Raw genomic sequence first — 18,165 nt, 5'->3', positions numbered from 1 at the left:
CCGCTGATTTTCCCGCTAATCCGTCGCTCCAAAGCATAAGACGTCTAAACGAAATTTATAGCCCTATGTACCAGCTTCAATTGTTGTTCAATGATCGAGCTCTAATTCGCAATAGATACGGAGTAATCTCGTGCCCAACCTTGGCTGTCAGTCGGTCAGTCGATCAACTACTTAGGAAAATTTGTTAAGTGTTGAAAACTGGATTTTGCTGGTTTTTGTGGGACCCATTCAAGCATGTTAGAAGCTAAATCAGTCCATGACGTAAAAATAAAAGTTGTTCCTTATGTCAAACACTACAACTTTGCTTTAGTGAACTCCTCCATGCAAGGTCTCTAACACCTAGTTCAACTTTAGTCAAACATGTCACTTTGAAATCAAGATACATACTCAAACCATGGCTAAATGACCAAACTAGCCCTAGCACTAAATACCAAAGTTGTTCATGATGATATTCTAAACATGTTTAAGCAATTCATAAGGTCACACAATCATTTTATGCAGTGGTCACTCATATAGCTATTCAGGTCAACACATGAAATATCGCTTAAGTGCTTGATCATGAAATGTGGCCTTCATGAACAAGGTTCCTTTTGTTAATCTAAGTGTAGCTAAGGTGTTATAGTGACCAACATTACACACTAGCATTTATTTGCACATGATCATATGCATATGTTACAAGGAACATGAAATAACAAGCAATGTTTCATATGTTTCGATCAGATGTTTCCATTGTAAATGATGATTTATGAATGCTTGATGCTCATGCCCATGTTATGCAAGTCAAGTTATGCAAGGCTAACACCCGAGGTGTTACAAGAGTTTTGCCTCCTTTCTGCTTGAGTCATTTTAATTCTGCGTGGGTGATGGGGTGCGTAATGATACCCGCGAAATTTTCATGGAAAACTCTTTGCAAGTCCTCCCAATTTCTAATTGACCCTGGATTTAATTTGTCGAACCATTGGAGGGGCATGGTTTCTAGGGCCATGGGAAAGAACAAGGTCTTGATGTCGTCGTCTCCTCCGGCTAGTTCAATCAACTGTGAGTAAATCCTGAGCCACTGCCTTGGTTTGGTCTTGCCATCATATTTAGAGTGGTTGGACGGCTTGAACTTGTGAGGTAGTCGTATTGAAGCAAGTATGTTCGCAAAACAGGGGAATCTATCATGCGTTCTAGCTTCTTTGTGTTCTGATTCGGCACCTCCTTCCTACCAACTGTCATTTTGGTGAGAGTAGTTCAGCGAGGATGTCTGAATAGGTATTTCACTTCTGATCTTCCTTGGTTGTTCGATTCGGTAATTTTGACTGTGGTCCCTTCTACTTTCTCTACTGTGGCTTCCGCTTGGTTCAAGTCTCTCGAAAGCGGATTTCTTTTGAATTTGATCTTTCTCCCTATGAGATGTTGACCTGGCGGGTAGTCTTGAGTGGGTCCTTCCGTCGTGTGTCCTTAGGGCTGCTGACCGGAGGAGGTCCCAGAGTTGTTTCTTTTTTCACTGGGAAGTGATATCGCTTCGAGTTCTTCTAGTGCTTCTCGGATCCTATCGTAGGGTGTATTTGTCGTGTGTCTTTCTTCGACTTCTTGTTCTGATTTTCTTTTATCGTACTTAGCTAGATCTGACTCATATCTGATCCATGCTTCCTTGCACTGCCTAGCACGGTGTTGGCATCCTTGTTTCAATTTATTTTTTCTTTTTCTGGCTTGCTTTTGATTTTTGGTCTCACCATCGTGCCCTTGGATAAAGGGTGATATGTTGGATTTAGATTCATCCGATGACCTGATGTCGGGTGCTTCTGGGGGGCCAATGGTGATCGAGGACGGCGAATCATGAATACTTCTCATGCGTGAGTTGTTCTGTTTGTTTCTGTACTATCAGAGTTGTTGATAACTTTAGTAGAGGCTTCAAGGTCGCAGATCGAGTCTCCTTCTTGGTAGGGTAGAGCTGTTGTTGTTGTTGTTGTTGTTGTGTCAACTAGCCAGGTACTGCTATCTTCAGGAACAGAACCTGGCCAGTGGATGATGCAGTCTTGAGATGTTATGGTTAGTACGAGACCTTCCTGAGCTCCTGTCAGTGGTATTCCAAGCACTGGATTAAGAGATCTTTCGAGCTGTGCCTGATAAGACGTTGCCATGTTGCCAAGACCGAACAGAAAAGGACCCGTCTTCTTTAAAGTACTCTGAGTATACTCCGAGTTGTATTCTTGATAGGTTGATGTCGTGTTCCGGAGCCTTGCTGGAAAAGAACTCGGTTTTCTGAAAGAACTCGGATAAGATTCCGTCTTGGAAGCGGAGCCTGAGTTTGAATCGGATGCATGAAGCCACGAAATCTGAGTTGGATTGGACATCACGAGCTGCGCGAATCTTCCGGCAAGCTGATCTATCGTTGTTGCTGAAATGGAAAGGTCTTGATGATGATCCGAATCTTTGAGGAGATGGCCTTGGAGCTTGCCATCGTCGCCTGCCTCGTAGATCCATGAACCAAAGATGAAGGTTGATCCCTTTGAAAAAATCATGTTATCGAGGTCCATCGAGCTCTTGGATGCAAATTCGCCGAAAGCCCCTACCTGGTGCACCAGCTGTCGATGTTTGACCACCGATAGCCTGCCACGGGGATACCTGAGGCAGTATGTTTGGGCTTCAGCGTATGCAGAACTCGATGGTAAACGCAAGAGACAGTCAATTTATCCTGGTTCAGACCCTCAATCTTTGATCGAGTAATAGCCCTATGCCCAGTCGGCGTTAGCCTTTTGCGTTTGATTGATTGTCAAGTATTGTGTTGTACAATTGTTCCTAGTCCTCTCCTCCCCGATCTAAGGAGCCCTGCCCTCCTTTATATAGTCAGGAGGCTAGAGTCCTAGTCGGTTTACAATATAGAGTCCTAGTAGGATTACAAGGTAATATTACTACTAGGATTATATGGGAGGAATCCTAATCAAACTAGATCTCCTCTCTTCCTTGCGGGGTATCCCGTGGGTTCCGCATCGACAGTTTCTCGCATAAGGAGTTTCATATCATTCCAAGTTTGAGGTTTATCAGAAGGATCTAAAGTCTCCCACCAAGATAAAGCAGAATGTCGCAAAACACTAGCTGCATTTTTTACCTTCCTCCTTGGACACATAAAGCGAGTAGCAAATATGTTATCTATGGCAATTTCCCACTCAATGTACTCATCAACACCTATACCATCATAAGTCGGTGGATACGAATAACCTATCATTGTTAGAAGACAACAAAAGACAACATAAAAGTATTATCCCTATCAACTACTTAGGTTGTGGACAAAGAAAAACAAGGCACTCAACTCTCAAGCGTCTTACCATGGTCTTACAAGTGTTCTTACCAAAGCAACAGGCGGTGCAATCGGTCAGTGACTGTGATATCATTGTAGCTTGAGTGTAATAGTTGCAAGATGAACCTGTACTTGGTTAGAAGAAAGTGGAGCTTGGATAGACACAATATAGTAGCAAGGAATAGCAAAATTTGCAACTAAATAGCAAAGCTAAATAAGTATCCCTAGTACTTATCTTAGTTGCTGGCCTATTCATGTTCCAAGTACAAGATGTATCAAGTGATGTGAACAGCAGGAATATGATTAGGAACAAGGCAGAAATCAGCACACACAAATGTAGCTCAAATGGCGCTCTCTATGTGCTCCTCTAGATATTGTTCCACTTTTGCCCCTCTCTTTTTTCTCTATTTTTAGGTTGTCGTTGTTTTTTTTGGGATTCTTTGACTTTTTCTTTTTATTTTTTTGATATTTTTTCTTCACTTAGGAGCACAAAAGAAGCAACCACAGAAAATATGAGCTTACACAAGTAAAAGGCGTGGCCTGTGAAAATTTCAGAAGATGTGCTCAAAATCGACAAAAAGCTTGTGACCACGAAAAGATGATCTTGTGACCAGTTTTTGGCCAAAAAAAAATTCTGAACCCAACAAAGCAGGGGACGGACGGATCCAAAATTTTTTTCTGATCGATTTTGATATATGGAACGTCAAAATCCGAGTTCGTATGCGAAAACTAGATCAGTTTTATAAACTGACTCTGAATTAGAGGACAAAACAGGAACAATGCGCGCAAAATTGGTCATGACAACAAGGATTTGATGGAAATAGTGAAGACAAGTATAACAAATTAGATGGCGTGGACTAGGGTTTGATAGATATAAAGGAAACACAGCAAGACTTGAAGGTGTTCATGGATTATGATGAAAAACAAAGGGAAAAACACAAACTAGACTAAAAAACGATCTAAAACCAGCAACCAAAACTTACCCTAGGACACAAACTCAACAACGCAAAATAGAGATGAAATTGCATGGCACAACGAGGCTATAGGATAGGGAATAGGTGGCGGTGTATATTTTTTGGCTTTTTGTAGACTATAGGTAATGCAAAAAATAGTAACAATCTAAAGGGGAAAACAAAGTTATACCTAACGGACAACAAGGTCTCTGATACCACTTGATGTAGACAAGGCTCGATCTCCTGATAGGTATGATAGCATCAATTGGTGTAGACTCAACGTTCACGACCTAGGCTTCAAACCAAGACTGATTTGGACTCCCGCAACTATTACACCACTGCTTCGTTGGTTATCAACCACGTGAATGCGATTGACCTCGCCGAGAAGGCTTTTCTACAAGCGAATCGAAAACACAAGCAAGAACGGGATGAACATAATTAGAAATTGCAAATAAATATGAGGCTTATGAAAACAAGGAGTTCAAGTCTTTATTCGAAAGGACTAATCGCCATAGGCGAACAAGATCAAGAACTGGGGCCCTGGTTCACAACAAGCAACCTTGGCGGCACAGTTGCAGCAAAATGATGTCTGTTTCACAAGAAAATCAAGAACTAAACAAAACCCAAACCCTGACGAGAGTGATGGCTGCTATTTATAGAGTCTTGGACATCAACCCCCTGGACGTGCCCCCTAATGGGCCCAAACACGATACACAGTCCAACAGACCAAAAGACGGTGTCGCAGCACCCTGACAGATTCTGGATGCTGACTTGTTTTGATTATTCCTGTTGATTCCGAAGGTCTTTTGACATGAGACCACTTGGATTGGCTTTATTATCAAATTATCTTTCCAACCATATGTGGATCATCAAAAATGGAGTCCGAATGCATCCTAGGTGACCAGTTTAAGGCAGACTAGTCCTGGAGGCCGAGACAGACTTGAACTTGAGTTGCTTTGGGCCTCCACCTCGGGGATTCAAACCGAATTAGCCTTAGGCCTCCTTCTTGACTTGGACATCCTTGCTAGCCTCCTACCCCTCCATACCATGCACCAAACATGGTCATATGCATGGGTGTCATGTCCTCATTAGAGATGGCCGTGATCTTTTCGGGGTTGGCCTCGATGCCGCGCTCGGACATGATGTATCCTAGTAGCTTCCCCTTTGGAACCCTGAAAACACATTTCTCAAGATTCAATCTGATGTTGAACCTTCGGAGGTTCACGAATGTTGCGGCCAAGTTTGCGATCAGGTCGCAAGCTTGAGCCGTTTTGATCACTATATGATCAACATAGACGGTGATTGTTGGTTTTGACCGCTCAGCTTGATTAGGCTAATCAAATGGGTTGATTTAGTTGGTGAAGCATTGCTGCATGCACTTTTGGTAGGTGGCGCCAACGTTCTTCAGGCCGAAAGGCATGGTTACGTAGCAATACGAACCATACAGGGTGATGAACGAGGTTGTGAGCTAATCGGACTCTTTCATCGTGATCTAGTGATAGCCCGAGTAGGCATCCAGAAAGGAGAGGATCTCACAACCCGAGGTGGAGTCGACTATCTGGTCTATGCATGGCAAAGGAAAGTGATCCTTTGGACATGCTTTATTGAGGCCAGTATAATCAACACACATTCTCCATTTTTCGGTCTTCTTTTTAACAAGAACAGGATTGGCGAGCCAGTCAGAGTGGAATACCTCTCTGATGAATCTGGATGCCAGGAGTTTGGTGATCTCTTCGCCTATGGCCCTACGCCTCTCATCGTCGAAGCGGCACAAACATTGCTTAGCGGGCTTTGAGCCCAAGATGAGGTGCAGTGCGTGCTCGGCGACGTCCCATGGTATGCTCAGCATGTCAGATGGCTTCCATGTGAAGACATCGCAATTGACATGTAGAAAGTCAATGAGCTCGCATTCCTATTTGGCTAGGAGCTAGGTCCCGATCCGCACCGTCTAGGTTGGGTCGGTGGGGTCGATTCCCACTGCCTTGGTTTCCTCGAGTGGGCAGAAGGCCATCGAGGAGGTTGGTTTGTCCGAGACTGCTAGGGTCGATGACTCCCCTAGCAGTGGGAGATCGGACAAGTTGATGACCGTGGTGGCGAGCTTGAAATGCTCGCGGTCGCATGTGAAGGCATGGGAAAAGGCACTACTCACGGTGATGACACCGTTTGGTCCTAGCATCTTCAGCTTGAGGTAGGTGTAGTTGGGGATTGCCATGAATTTGGCGTAGCATGGCCGCCCCAAGATGGTGTGGTAGGACCCTAGGAAGTCCACCACTTCAAAGGTGAGGACCTCCAAGCAGAAGTTGGCTCGGTTACCAAATGTGATGGATAGGTCGATCTGCCTGAGTGGGTATGCCTGCGCTCCCAGGATCACCTCGTGGAAGGGAGAGCCCGCTAGGCGGAGTTTCGACCAGGGGATGTGCATGGCGTCGAGGGTGTCGACGTAGAGGATGTTAGGCTGCTGCCTCCATCCAACAACACCTTGGTGAGGCACTTCTTGCGGATGATGGGGTCAATGATGAGCGAGTAGCGCCCTAGTCTCACAACATGGGAGGGATGGTCCCTCTGATTGAAGGTGATAGGAGATTCCGACCAGCTGAGGAAGGAGGGGACGACCGTCTTGGCGGCGCGTGCCTCCCTATAGCGCACCTTGTGCTGGCGCTTGGACCAGATGGCATCGGATCCACCAAAGATCATGATGCATTCCTCAGGGTCAGGGAAGCCATCTTAGCCCTTGCTCGCTGTGCCTCCTTTCTTGGCTGCCGCCTCTTTGTCGTCTCCTTCTTTCGGCCTGCCGACCTATCGCAGGAAACATTTGAGGAGCTCACAGTCCTTGTAGAGGTGTTTGATGGGGTAGGCGTGGTTGGTGCCTGGGCTATCAATGAGATTGTTGAAGTGGTCAGGTAGGCCCTGCTGGGGCTGCTTGCCCATGCGATCAGTTGCGGCAACCAACATGGTGTTGTCCAGTCGGCGCCGATCCTTTTTGTTCTTCTTGCCCCTCTGTGTGGACGGGCCCTTGTCTTGGTCCTCACGCTTGGCCTTGCCTTTGTCCCAGCCTCTATTGAAGACCACTCCGACTGCCTCCTCGTTAGAGACGTGGTTAGTGGTGATGTCGAGTAGGTCACAGGTAGTACAGGGCTTCAGGTAGTCAAGCTTGTGGATTAGGGACTCATAGATCATCCTAGAGAGGAATGCACCGATGATGTCCGCGTCGACGACATCAAGGAGGGAGTTGCATCGTTGGGAGAATCTACGGATGTAATCCTGTAAGGACTCGCTGGGCTCCTACTGGTAGCTCTTGAGGTCCTAGGAGTTACCAGGGCGGACATACGTCCCCTAGAAATTTCTGATGAAGACCCTCTTGAGGTCCGCCCAGTCATGAATGCTGTCATATGGGAGGAATTCGAGCCACTCCCAAACATGTCCCCCCTATGCAGATGGGGAGATATTGAATGATGAAAAGGTCATCATCCACCCCTCTGGCTCGGCAGGCGAGCCAGAAATCTTCGAGACAAATACCGGGGTTCGTCTCCCTGATGTACTTGGCGATGTTGGTGGGCAGTCAGAAGCGCTATGGGAATGGCGTTCTCCAAATACACCGGCCAAAGGCCCATGGTCCCAGGCCCTCAGGGCTGGGACTCCGGTCGTCTGGCCGACGACCATGCCTGGGGCGTGTTTCACCGCTCCCCTCGATGGTTCGGCCGGGACCTGTGTTGCCTACTATAGGGGAATAGACCCCCTATACCCTCATGGTATACATGGGCCACACCACCGGAGGTGGCCCAGCCCGCAAGATGAAGCATGCGGAGCACGCTATATTATAATTGTACCAAATTGGATACTTTACTTGTAACCTTGTCCCTTTGGAGTATATAAGGAGGGGCAAGGGTCCCCCTAGAGGACGGATCATCTAGATTATACAGATCATAACAGATCTCACCTCAATCAATATAGAATAATGAGACATAGGATGTAGGTATTACGCCAACACGGCGGCCGAACCTGTATAAATCTTATGTCTTGTGCCTCTGTAACCATCTGGTTTCTGATTACACGCACCGTCTACTGATAATCTACCACCATGGGCACCCCCCTCGGTGGACTGCCGACCATATTTCGTCGACAGTGGCGCGCCAGGTAGGGGTCCCCTTTTAGGGGTTGTGCGTGCTGATCTTCCGGCGAATCAAATGGGATCCTCTTTATCGACACCACCCGTGGTGACTTCAGCTGCCGCAGCGATCTGTCCCAGTCAAGATCGATCCTGGCGTTCAGCCTCTGTCAACTCCGACTAGACCACGTCGACCACGTCTCAAGCGGCTCCGCCGAGCTCCGACCACCTCGACCACCAGACCACCAGACCACGTCTCGAGCGGCTCCACCGAGCTCCGACCACCTCGACCACCAGACCACGTCGCAATGATGATCGCCATGAAGAATGGCGCTATGACAACCACGACCACCGTCACAACAGGCCGAAAAGCTCGAGGACCGGACAACTTCATCGCCACCGACCAGATTTCTATCAAAGATAAGTACACTTCTAATATTTATATTTAACACAATTTTCATTACGACGTTTCTCCACAACGTCCTTGTCATGATTATTCTTCAAATAACGCTTGTCCATGTATACCATCTTAAAGATAACATACAGCTATACTTAATGCAAATCCTCGACCAGTCATGTTGACGCTCGATGTCTCTAGAAATGGCCCTGTCTCTGGCTCCTCCCTACACGTGCACGAGCGTCTGCCCTCTGCGTTATGGGTGGTCGGCAGCGGCTCCTTAGCGACGCTTTGTTCTTCCTACACGTGCACGGGCTCCATGCCCCGTGTTATGGTTCATGGGCTAGCTAGGGCTGGAGACTCAGCTACATACTAACTGGTCAGGCAGTTTATATTAAGCATAAATACAAACTTCATATTAACACTGATGTTTACAAAGCACCAACTGCTTTATCACATCATGCTCATTTGCAAATGACTGCTGAGCGTCATACGCTATTTCTTCACTGTTGATTTTTCTCCTTAAAATATTAGTTTGTACATCATATACTACCGTTCTATATATTTATATTGTAGGGATCTCGAGCTACGCTCGGGGACTTCGCTGCTCGCCCCTCAACTTGTGCTCGGGGACTGCCTTGACGACCCTCTGACCACAGCTCAGGGACTTCGCCGCTCGCCCCTCAACCTAAGCTCGAGGACTGCCTCGACAACTCTCCGACCACAGCTCAGGGACTTCGTCGCTCGCCCCTCGACCTGTACTCGGGGACTGCCTCGACCACTCTCCGACCATAGCTCGGGGACTTTGCGTCTCAACTACATACGACTAGCGACTCGCATATAGTTAGGATATTCTTTCTCGTTTAGACCTTGCTACAAGGCTCATACCTCGCCTTCCAGCAAGCTCGGGGACTACATCGGTACGATGCACCTGCCGGTGCATCTCGTATCGCATGTATGATGATTGGATTCTCAACTTAACTAGGAATTCTTTTTAGACCCTAGCACCACGTGCCTACGTCACCTACTACCAGGCTCAGGGACTAAGTGGGCACACTTCACCTTACGGTGAATGTGCTCGATCTGATGGATCAAACGCCTTCGATTCTACAAGGATGACGGTGTCTCTTCTTGACTCAGAGTCAAAGTGGGCACACTTCGGGGGAAATATTTTTCAAATTTTATCTTGAGCCCCTTACATCCTTCTGGCAAGCTCAAGACGGCACTACTCGAAGGATACAAGGCGCTGGGGACTAGCTATAGGGGAATAGACCCCCTATACCCTCATGGGTATACATGGGCCGTACCACTGAAGGTGGCCTAGCCCGCAAGATGAAGCGTGCGGAGCACGCTATATTGTAATCGTACCAAATTAGATACTTTACTTGTAACCTTGTCCCTTCAGAGTATATAAGGAGGGGCAAGGGTCCCCCTAGAGGACAGATCATCTAGATTATACAGATCATAACAGATCTCACCTCAATCAATACAGAATAATGAGACACAGGGCGTAGGTATTACGCCAACACAGCGGCCGAACCTGTATAAATCTTGTGTCTTGTGCCACTGTAACCATCTGGTTCTTGATTACACGCACCATCTACTGATAATCTACCACCATGGGCACCCCCCTAGGTGGACTGCCGACCATATTTCGTCGACACCTACCCTCATCGATGCCTAGTGGATGTCATCTTCATGCCGGGCCTGATGCCGGGCGTTGATGACGCTGCAAGCGTCTTGGTGCAGATTGAACCGTTCACATACCGGCGGTCGGTGTGGAGCAGGCGCTAGGTCTGACCGCAGTGCAGCCACGGCCTCCCGAGCCGCGCTTGGCGGCTATAGCGGTGAGCGGATGGAGCGATCCATCTGGTGCGTCCCTACTCCCCCAATGGGGAGAGAGGGCGTGTGTCGGAGTCGTGATACGGAGCTTTCCGCCTATTGAACGGCGATGGCTTCTACCAGCGCCCGGAGGTTCTGGTAGACCGCCCGCTCCTGGGCGTCGACAGGCTCGGGAACGCCGCGTAGAAGCATTGTCGCACGGCGATGTTCTAGCTAGCTCGAGTGAACTGTGGGGGGTCATTCCCCTCGTTCATGATGTCATGCTGGACTTGGTGGGCGTGACCCCGGGCGCCGCCCGCCGGGTCATGCACACGGGGCGCAATGTGCTGCACCGACCGCGCTGGCGCGGGCGGTGGCTGGTTTCTGTCACCGTTGTCGTAGCTCCTCGGCGTGCTATTATGCATGCGTGAGGGCCCCTTCACGTGTGTCCGAAGGGTGTGAGTCTGCACAGACTCCGCAACCACCAACGGCTATCCCAGAGCGTCTGCCATAGCGCACTCCTAGGATGGACGATGGCTCGGTGCCATGTTGCCGATGCTAGAGCTGTCGCTCTCAACCTCGTCATCCAGGAGTTTGTGGAAAGTGGTGGGAGCATAGCTTGCCATTCCCATGAATTTGGATGTGAGAGGGGGCGGTGCTAGCACCCTTTGGAGCCCCCGAGCGCACGCGTCCATGGGGGATGCAAGGCTGCAGGGGAACCGGTTGTACGGTGTTTGCGGTGCGGATAATACAGACCCTCTAGATAATTGGCAGGAGATAGTAAATAGAGAGTAAATAACAGTATGCACATTACTCACAGCGGGGTTTGAGCAGAGAGTTTGCTTGGATTGAAGCACAGGCACCTCGTCGTTGAAGTCATCGTGCATCCTAGAGCCAATGGAGGGCGCCCCTCCGATGGGCACCGAAACAAGTGCCTCCTCTTGGAGGTGTAGTACGCCGAGCCGGTCGGCATCGAAGTCTAGGCTTTCGAAGAGAAAGGTCTAGGACGACACGAAGACGGGTGGAGCCCACATCCCAATAGCTAGGAGTGCAGGAAACTCCAGTGAGCCGAAGCGAGTCGTATCGCGTGAGCCCGCCATGGCGAAGGTGTCGGAAAAGTGGGCCATCCGATGACCAAAAAGTGTGAACGTACAACATCTTCCCTACGGACAGCGCCAACTGTCGGTACAGAAAGTGACCAACACGCAAATATTTGTAGTTTTGCTGTACGTTGTGATCGGAGGTGGCCTAGCACTCAATGATACAGGGTTTATACTAGTTCAGACAACATGCCCTACGTCCAGTTTGAGTCGGTCGTTGACTTTATTCCTAAGCCTAGGTGCTCGAAGTTTGTTGTGGGGTTACAAACGGAAAGAAGAAAGATAGGGGGTACAAGAGGTCCGGTCGAGCTCTGGTCTGAAGGGTCGAGAGTGATGGGAGCTCCGCTATATGCTAAGTGTTCGAGTGTGTGCTCGATATAACTTTAGAGTGTCTAAAGTTACAGAGGGTGAATCAATGTAAGTGAATTGATCGATCTATCTGTTTGGGAGAAAGCGCATCCCCTTGTATAGATGAAGGGAATGGCCTTACAAGTGTGTGTGTGTGAGAGAGAGAGTACGTATGTTACTAAGTCTTGTTGCCCACGCCGGCGGGTACAAGACGATGGTAGGCGCCCACAATACTGTTTAATGTCAGATGCACGTGGGAGGCTGCGTCGTCTTCTTCTGGTACGGCAGACATCGGTGCCCGTCATACTGTTGATGCCTAGAGGCATGCAAGGGGTTTTACCGTGCTCGTCCGATATGGCAGTTGTTGCGGGCGCCCACAACACTGTAGGTCAAATGTCGGCGCCTACAACACTGTTCTGGCATGCCTAGAAGTTTACAGGGCAATCTTCTGACATGTCCTGTCGATATTGTCCTGTAGGTGTATAGGGTATGGTCCTTAGTCTTGCGGTTGACTTGAGTGCACCGCCTTACTTTCTCCGTTCGTTTCGTGGTCCTTACCGAGTAGGCGTCCCCGGTCGGTTGGTCCCAGTCGGCTTTGATTGCGCCAGTCGAAGAGGAGCTGTAAGCAGGGGTTCAGCGCATTCCCGGTTGGAGAAGCGGGTCAGAGTCAGAAGTGGTGTTTTGGCCAGGCCTTCCAGTCGGAGAGGCTGTTCGGAGGTGGGCTGGAGTCGGAAGCGAGGCCTTTCGATCGGAGAGGCGGGCCGGAGTCGGAAGCGAGCGTCGTTCCTCCTTGGCCAGGCCTTTCGGTTGGAGATTGGATCATCCTTCTGGCATGTCGGTTTAGGTGTTTTGGGCCAGCCCATGAGTTGCGCGTTGCTCGCAACGTTATCTGTTGGGCCGAGCCTTTGTTGGGAAGCCGGTCCATGAGGGACTCCGAGTTTATGAACCCGATACTAGCCATGGTGGTGCTTCAAGTGGTTTCGTTGGTGGTGCTCGGCACCTGTGCTTTGGGGCGTTTGCCTGAATTAGTTGTTTTTGCTAGTTAGTCGTGGAGTTTGCTAATTGAGTCATGTTTCAGCCAGGTTGAGGTGTTTAGTTGGGTCGTTTTTTACCAAGTTGAGTTGTTAGTTGGGTCGTTTCGACCAAGTCGGAGGAAGTAGTGACGTGATGGCAAGTCGGCTAAGTGTGGTTTACCTGAGCAAGTAGTGGCTGAGTTGTTAGTTTTTCGGCGGTTGTGCCAAAGTTTTACGGGATGAGGGGTAGTCTCTCCCTAGTTGTGTGGTTTTTTGTCTGGTTTCCACTCAAAAAATTAGGCTAATACTTTGTTTTCTATTTCTTCATTTAAAATAAATCACGACAAAGCTTTTGCCGTCCCTTCTTAAAAAAGAATAATAGGACGCGTTACTCACCATTATCCATTACTGTGTGTCCACTTGTGTTTACGCAGCCCTTTCCCGAAAGAAGTTTAGACACTGCTATGTTTAGGTATCCAAGCTACTTTTTTAAAAAAAAAAAACTTCATGTTTTGATTTGGTCTGTTTGGGTGCCCTTGTTCTATGTGTAGGTGCTGCTGTGAACACTGTACGTGTGCAATTTGGGATGTGTTTCTTTGCTATCTACCACCTCCGTCAAAAAAAAATACAATTTTCAGATTTCGAAGATTCAAACATCATGAACTTTGATTAAATTTGTATAAAAAAGTACAAACATTAATGATACAAAATAAGTGTCATTAGATTTGTTATATAATATATTTTTATAATAAATTTATTTAGAGACATAAATGCTAATAGTATTTACTAGTATAAACTTGGTTAAATTTGAACTCAATTGATCGGCACAGAAATCATAATTACATTCTTCTGTGGCTAGAGGGAGTATTTTTTTTCGAAACCGAGGTGAGTAATGGCTGACGTTGAACTTGCAAGCCTTGTGGCTCTGCTGTGAGTTGTTTTAGATCTTTGAGCTCAGATCGCACCTGGTAAAGGGTGAGGGATCTCGAGAGTGCAACGTGAAACAGGCTCCTCTGAAAACCTCCTCCGAAGACATCCCATGTGATTCTGCTCGAAGAAACGATGGCTCTATTCGGGCTTGAGCTTATAAGCCAGAATCAATCCTACTTTTTTAATCATGGAATAATATTTTTCTCTCACAGTAAATCAGTCCTACAAATCCGCCACAGCAGTATTAAGTCCTGCCAAACTAGTGCGATTCTGTTGCTACAGCCTGCAGCAACAAGTCTGTGGGTCTGACCTATTGGACTGGCCGGATGCGAAAGGAAATAACAACCATCGGCCCAGCTCCGTGGATCCTGGAGCCTTTGGGCCAGCGGGAGCAAATCTGTGGGCCTGAGAAAATTCTACGGGCCTTTTGACCAGAAGTCTCGAGCCTACTTCTTCTCGAGCGGTTGGAGACGGTGACTGGGCCGGACCGGTATCGTTAGTTGGCACCTGCTACTGCCAGCGACGGCTGGGTCCACCAGCCCACGGAGCACGGCCGCCGCCCCTGCCCCACCATGGCACCATCCACCCTATCATCCGACGAGGACGTGCGCCGGATTCGGCACCGAAAGCTTCGCGGTCCGGCCGCCGTCCGCCTGCGCAGATTTTTATTTCATCTTGCGGCCGCTGCGGTGCTGCGTCTCCATTGACCCGGCACGGGCGAGGTCAGAGAGAGCGAGCTGTTGGCCGGGTCGTCCCTGCGCTGGCCAGCGCTGCTGTCATGCCGTGCCGTGGCACGGTGGCAGGCGGCTTCCCAACGACGCTGGGCATCCGCAACCAACGCGCGCAGACCAGTCCAACCAGGCGGGCATATAAAGAGGTTCCCCCACTTTGGCTGCCGCTCTCCCATTTGTCTCGTGTAGTCGTGTCGCTCTCACGCTCGCGTCACCGGAGCTCTCCAGAAGCGAGCCCCAACTGCCCAAGGGCGAGCGATCCGATCCCCTTCGCGGCCTCGTCAACGACGCCGAGGTATAGCCGTGTTCCCCCCTTGCTCTGGCACCGATTTGATCCGAGGAAGCGATCGGCTGTAGACAGTCGGTTCGATAGATCCCCGGTCGAGCTTCCCGTCGGTGTTGACTTCGATTTTTCATGTCAATTTTGCTGTTTTTGCCATGTTTGTTTCGGCTCTGGAATTCGGTAGGCGGTCTGGTATGGTTTGAAGTGATCCAGCATATAACGAGCAAAAACTACCCGCATATGTGTAGTCCTGCACTCCTACTATGTGTCCTATGATTTCTACTGTACCTTTGTTGTGTTTGATTGCATTCTATGTTTATTTGGTGGAACTTAATGTCCAGTTACTCAGTCAGTTCATAGGAGTATATATGATTCAGCATGTGCTAAGATATATGCTATGCTGATCCGGAACAGAGTAGCAGAACCCGCAAATTGCTTTCAGATCACTCTGTGAAGAACTGGAGATGATCTCAAGCAGTGAAATCACAATGTTTCTGTCGATGATTGATTCAGATGAAATATGACTCAAATATTCAGTTAACCATTTTCCTCAACCAAATTGCCCCCCGTGATCCTCCTACCTAAATAGGAGTGTGGTTTCAGCCGATTCATGTAACGGTTACAAACGTGGTATGTTTGTTGGCCATAAAAAAATGAAACATGCATGGTATGATGGTAGGAGAGAAATTTACGGCCGATCAAGTATCAAGATAATGAATAATTTGTATTATCAGCTGGCACCAAAGTCTGGTCGTCTCTGCGAATTGCTTGAAAGCTTATACTTGTATAAGTCAAGTATCAGTTTTTTTAACACACAAAGTCAAGTATCACTTTCTTAAAAAAAATATTCTGAATATAGCATTCTGCTGCAGAACACTTTGAGGAATGGCTGAAGAGGATGTCCAGCCCCTTGTGTGTGACAATGGCACTGGAATGGTCAAGGTTGGTTCTCCTGTCCGGCTGTCAATCCTTTAGCTACCACTACCATATATTTGGTTCAGTTTCCTTTTGCCTGTTTATTCATTTCTGATTTAATAATCTGATGGGATCTTGATGCCAAACAGGCAGGTTTCGCTGGTGACGACGCACCGAGAGCTGTCTTTCCTAGCATTGTAGGCAGGCCACGCCACACTGGCGTGATGGTGGGCATGGGCCAAAAGGATGCTTATGTGGGCGATGAAGCTCAGTCCAAAAGAGGTATTCTGACACTGAAGTACCCAATCGAGCACGGCATTGTCGGCAACTGGGATGACATGGAGAAGATCTGGCACCACACCTTCTACAATGAGCTTCGTGTGGCACCTGAGGAGCACCCTATACTGCTGACCGAGGCTCCTCTGAACCCCAAGGCAAACAGGGAGAAGATGACCCAGATTATGTTCGAGACGTTCAACTGCCCAGCAATGTATGTGGCCATCCAGGCCGTTCTTTCCCTGTACGCCAGTGGTCGAACAACTGGTATGTTACTGCATTAAACCTGTTTCATGTCTTCATTCAAATAGCAGTGTAGTGAGTGACAACAATCTTTCTGCAGGTATTGTGCTCGACTCTGGTGATGGTGTGAGCCACACTGTCCCCATCTATGAAGGGTACACGCTTCCTCATGCTATTCTTCGATTGGATCTCGCTGGTCGTGATCTTACCGACAACCTGATGAAGATCCTTACCGAGAGGGGTTACTCCTTCACCACGACCGCCGAGCGAGAAATTGTCAGGGACATCAAGGAAAAACTTGCCTACATTGCCCTTGATTACGAACAGGAGCTGGAGACTGCCAGGACCAGCTCCACCGTTGAGAAGAGCTACGAGCTGCCTGATGGCCAGGTTATCACAATCGGTGCAGAAAGGTTTAGGTGCCCTGAGGTGCTATTCCAGCCATCCTTCATTGGCATGGAATCTCCTGGCATCCATGAAGCGACGTACAACTCCATCATGAAGTGTGACGTTGATATCAGAAAGGATCTGTACGGTAATGTTGTCCTCAGTGGTGGCTCCACTATGTTCCCTGGTATTGGTGACCGCATGAGCAAGGAGATCACTGCACTTGCCCCCAGCAGCATGAAGGTGAAGGTGGTTGCTCCCCCGGAGAGGAAGTACAGTGTTTGGATTGGTGGCTCCATCCTGGCCTCCCTCAGTACCTTTCAGCAGGTTGTTACTGTCTCGAAATCTAAATGCAACGCTTCTGCTTGCTTTGCAGTTCTATTGTATATGAAATTTGATTTATTCTTGTTATTGTGTTGTAGATGTGGATCTCCAAGGCAGAGTATGATGAATCTGGTCCAGGCATCGTCCACATGAAGTGCTTCTGAATTTCTGGAGCAGTATATCTGTTACTTGTATTTTCAGTTAATTGGGATGCAAGATTGTCCCATGGTTTCTATAGCATTCTTGGTTCTTTCTGGATCATTGAAGGGCTGTTGGCCATGGAGCATTGTGAAAGGTGGTAAAGTTGATTGATGTACTACATAAAGAAACATGTGCAGTACTTCAGCAGTATAGATCGTCAGGTCAGTTTAGTTTTTTTTTCAACAGCACCATATCAGGGCGTTCCTGATGCGCGCAGTTGATCTGGGTTTTTACACGACGCAAGGGTGTCGGCTGTCGCCCATGCAGTTTGAGTCTTTGAGAGCTTTCAGTTGGTTTCTGCACTTTAGTACATGGAACAGAGTTCCCATTTGATGGCCAGCGCCCCAGCGTGGCATGGGTGTTGATGATTTGTATTCCTTTTCATGAAACAGATGTTATTGTTTGTACAGGGATAAATTGTTTATCCTTTAAATGTTTTAGATACTGTTGGAGCAAACTTCATTTGATTTACTTCGAGTACCATGCGAGTTTCGGAGTTAGCCAAAAGACAAGATTAGCACGCTTGCATGACGCGGTTAGACAATCTTGCATGTCCCTGAGAACTTTTTTTTTATTGAGGCCCTATCTGTTTTAGCTACGAAGCAGCTTGTAGATCCTATATTTGAGTAAAGGCGAGGGTTGAAAAGCCGATGGCAGCGTAACAGGATTCTAACTAATTGTCTCTTATCTTGCTCACATGTGAGCACAATGGAGAAGTTGGTAAATATGTGTGCCACAATCAGGTAAAAAAGCTGCTCACATGTGAGCACAATGGAGAAGTTGGTAAATATGTATGCCCAATCAGGTAAAAAAGCTGGGTTTGAGTGGGTTATTGAACAGTAGAATGTAAACTCG

General features: G+C 48.0%; 1 protein-coding gene across 1 annotated transcript; it reads left to right on the top strand.

Annotated features, from left to right (window-relative positions):
- The first annotated feature begins 14,635 nt into the window (after positions 1 to 14,635).
- On the top strand, positions 14,636 to 17,767 carry LOC136450833 (actin-7). Its single transcript, XM_066451463.1, has 5 exons — positions 14,636 to 14,976; positions 15,837 to 15,906; positions 16,029 to 16,422; positions 16,499 to 17,112; positions 17,208 to 17,767. The coding sequence occupies exons 2-5, from the start codon at positions 15,850 to 15,852 to the stop codon at positions 17,271 to 17,273; spliced, it is 1,131 nt and encodes a 376-aa protein (XP_066307560.1). The 5' UTR covers positions 14,636 to 14,976; positions 15,837 to 15,849; the 3' UTR covers positions 17,274 to 17,767.
- Positions 17,768 to 18,165: the final 398 nt, after the last annotated feature.

This window comes from Miscanthus floridulus, chromosome 5 (assembly GCF_019320115.1).
Source record: "Miscanthus floridulus cultivar M001 chromosome 5, ASM1932011v1, whole genome shotgun sequence".
Taxonomy (NCBI): domain Eukaryota; kingdom Viridiplantae; phylum Streptophyta; class Magnoliopsida; order Poales; family Poaceae; genus Miscanthus; species Miscanthus floridulus.
This window is presented reverse-complemented; position numbering and strand designations above follow the sequence as displayed.

Excerpts from the sequence above, each read along its gene's own strand:
- LOC136450833 (XM_066451463.1), top strand. The coding sequence starts at position 15,850 with ATGGCTGAAGAGGATGTCCAGCCCCTTGTGTGTGACAATGGCACTGGA. Across the intron at positions 15,907-16,028 it reads ATGGCACTGGAATGGTCAAG|GCAGGTTTCGCTGGTGACGA; the intron begins GTTGGTTCTCCT and ends GATGCCAAACAG. Across the intron at positions 16,423-16,498 it reads CGCCAGTGGTCGAACAACTG|GTATTGTGCTCGACTCTGGT; the intron begins GTATGTTACTGC and ends ATCTTTCTGCAG.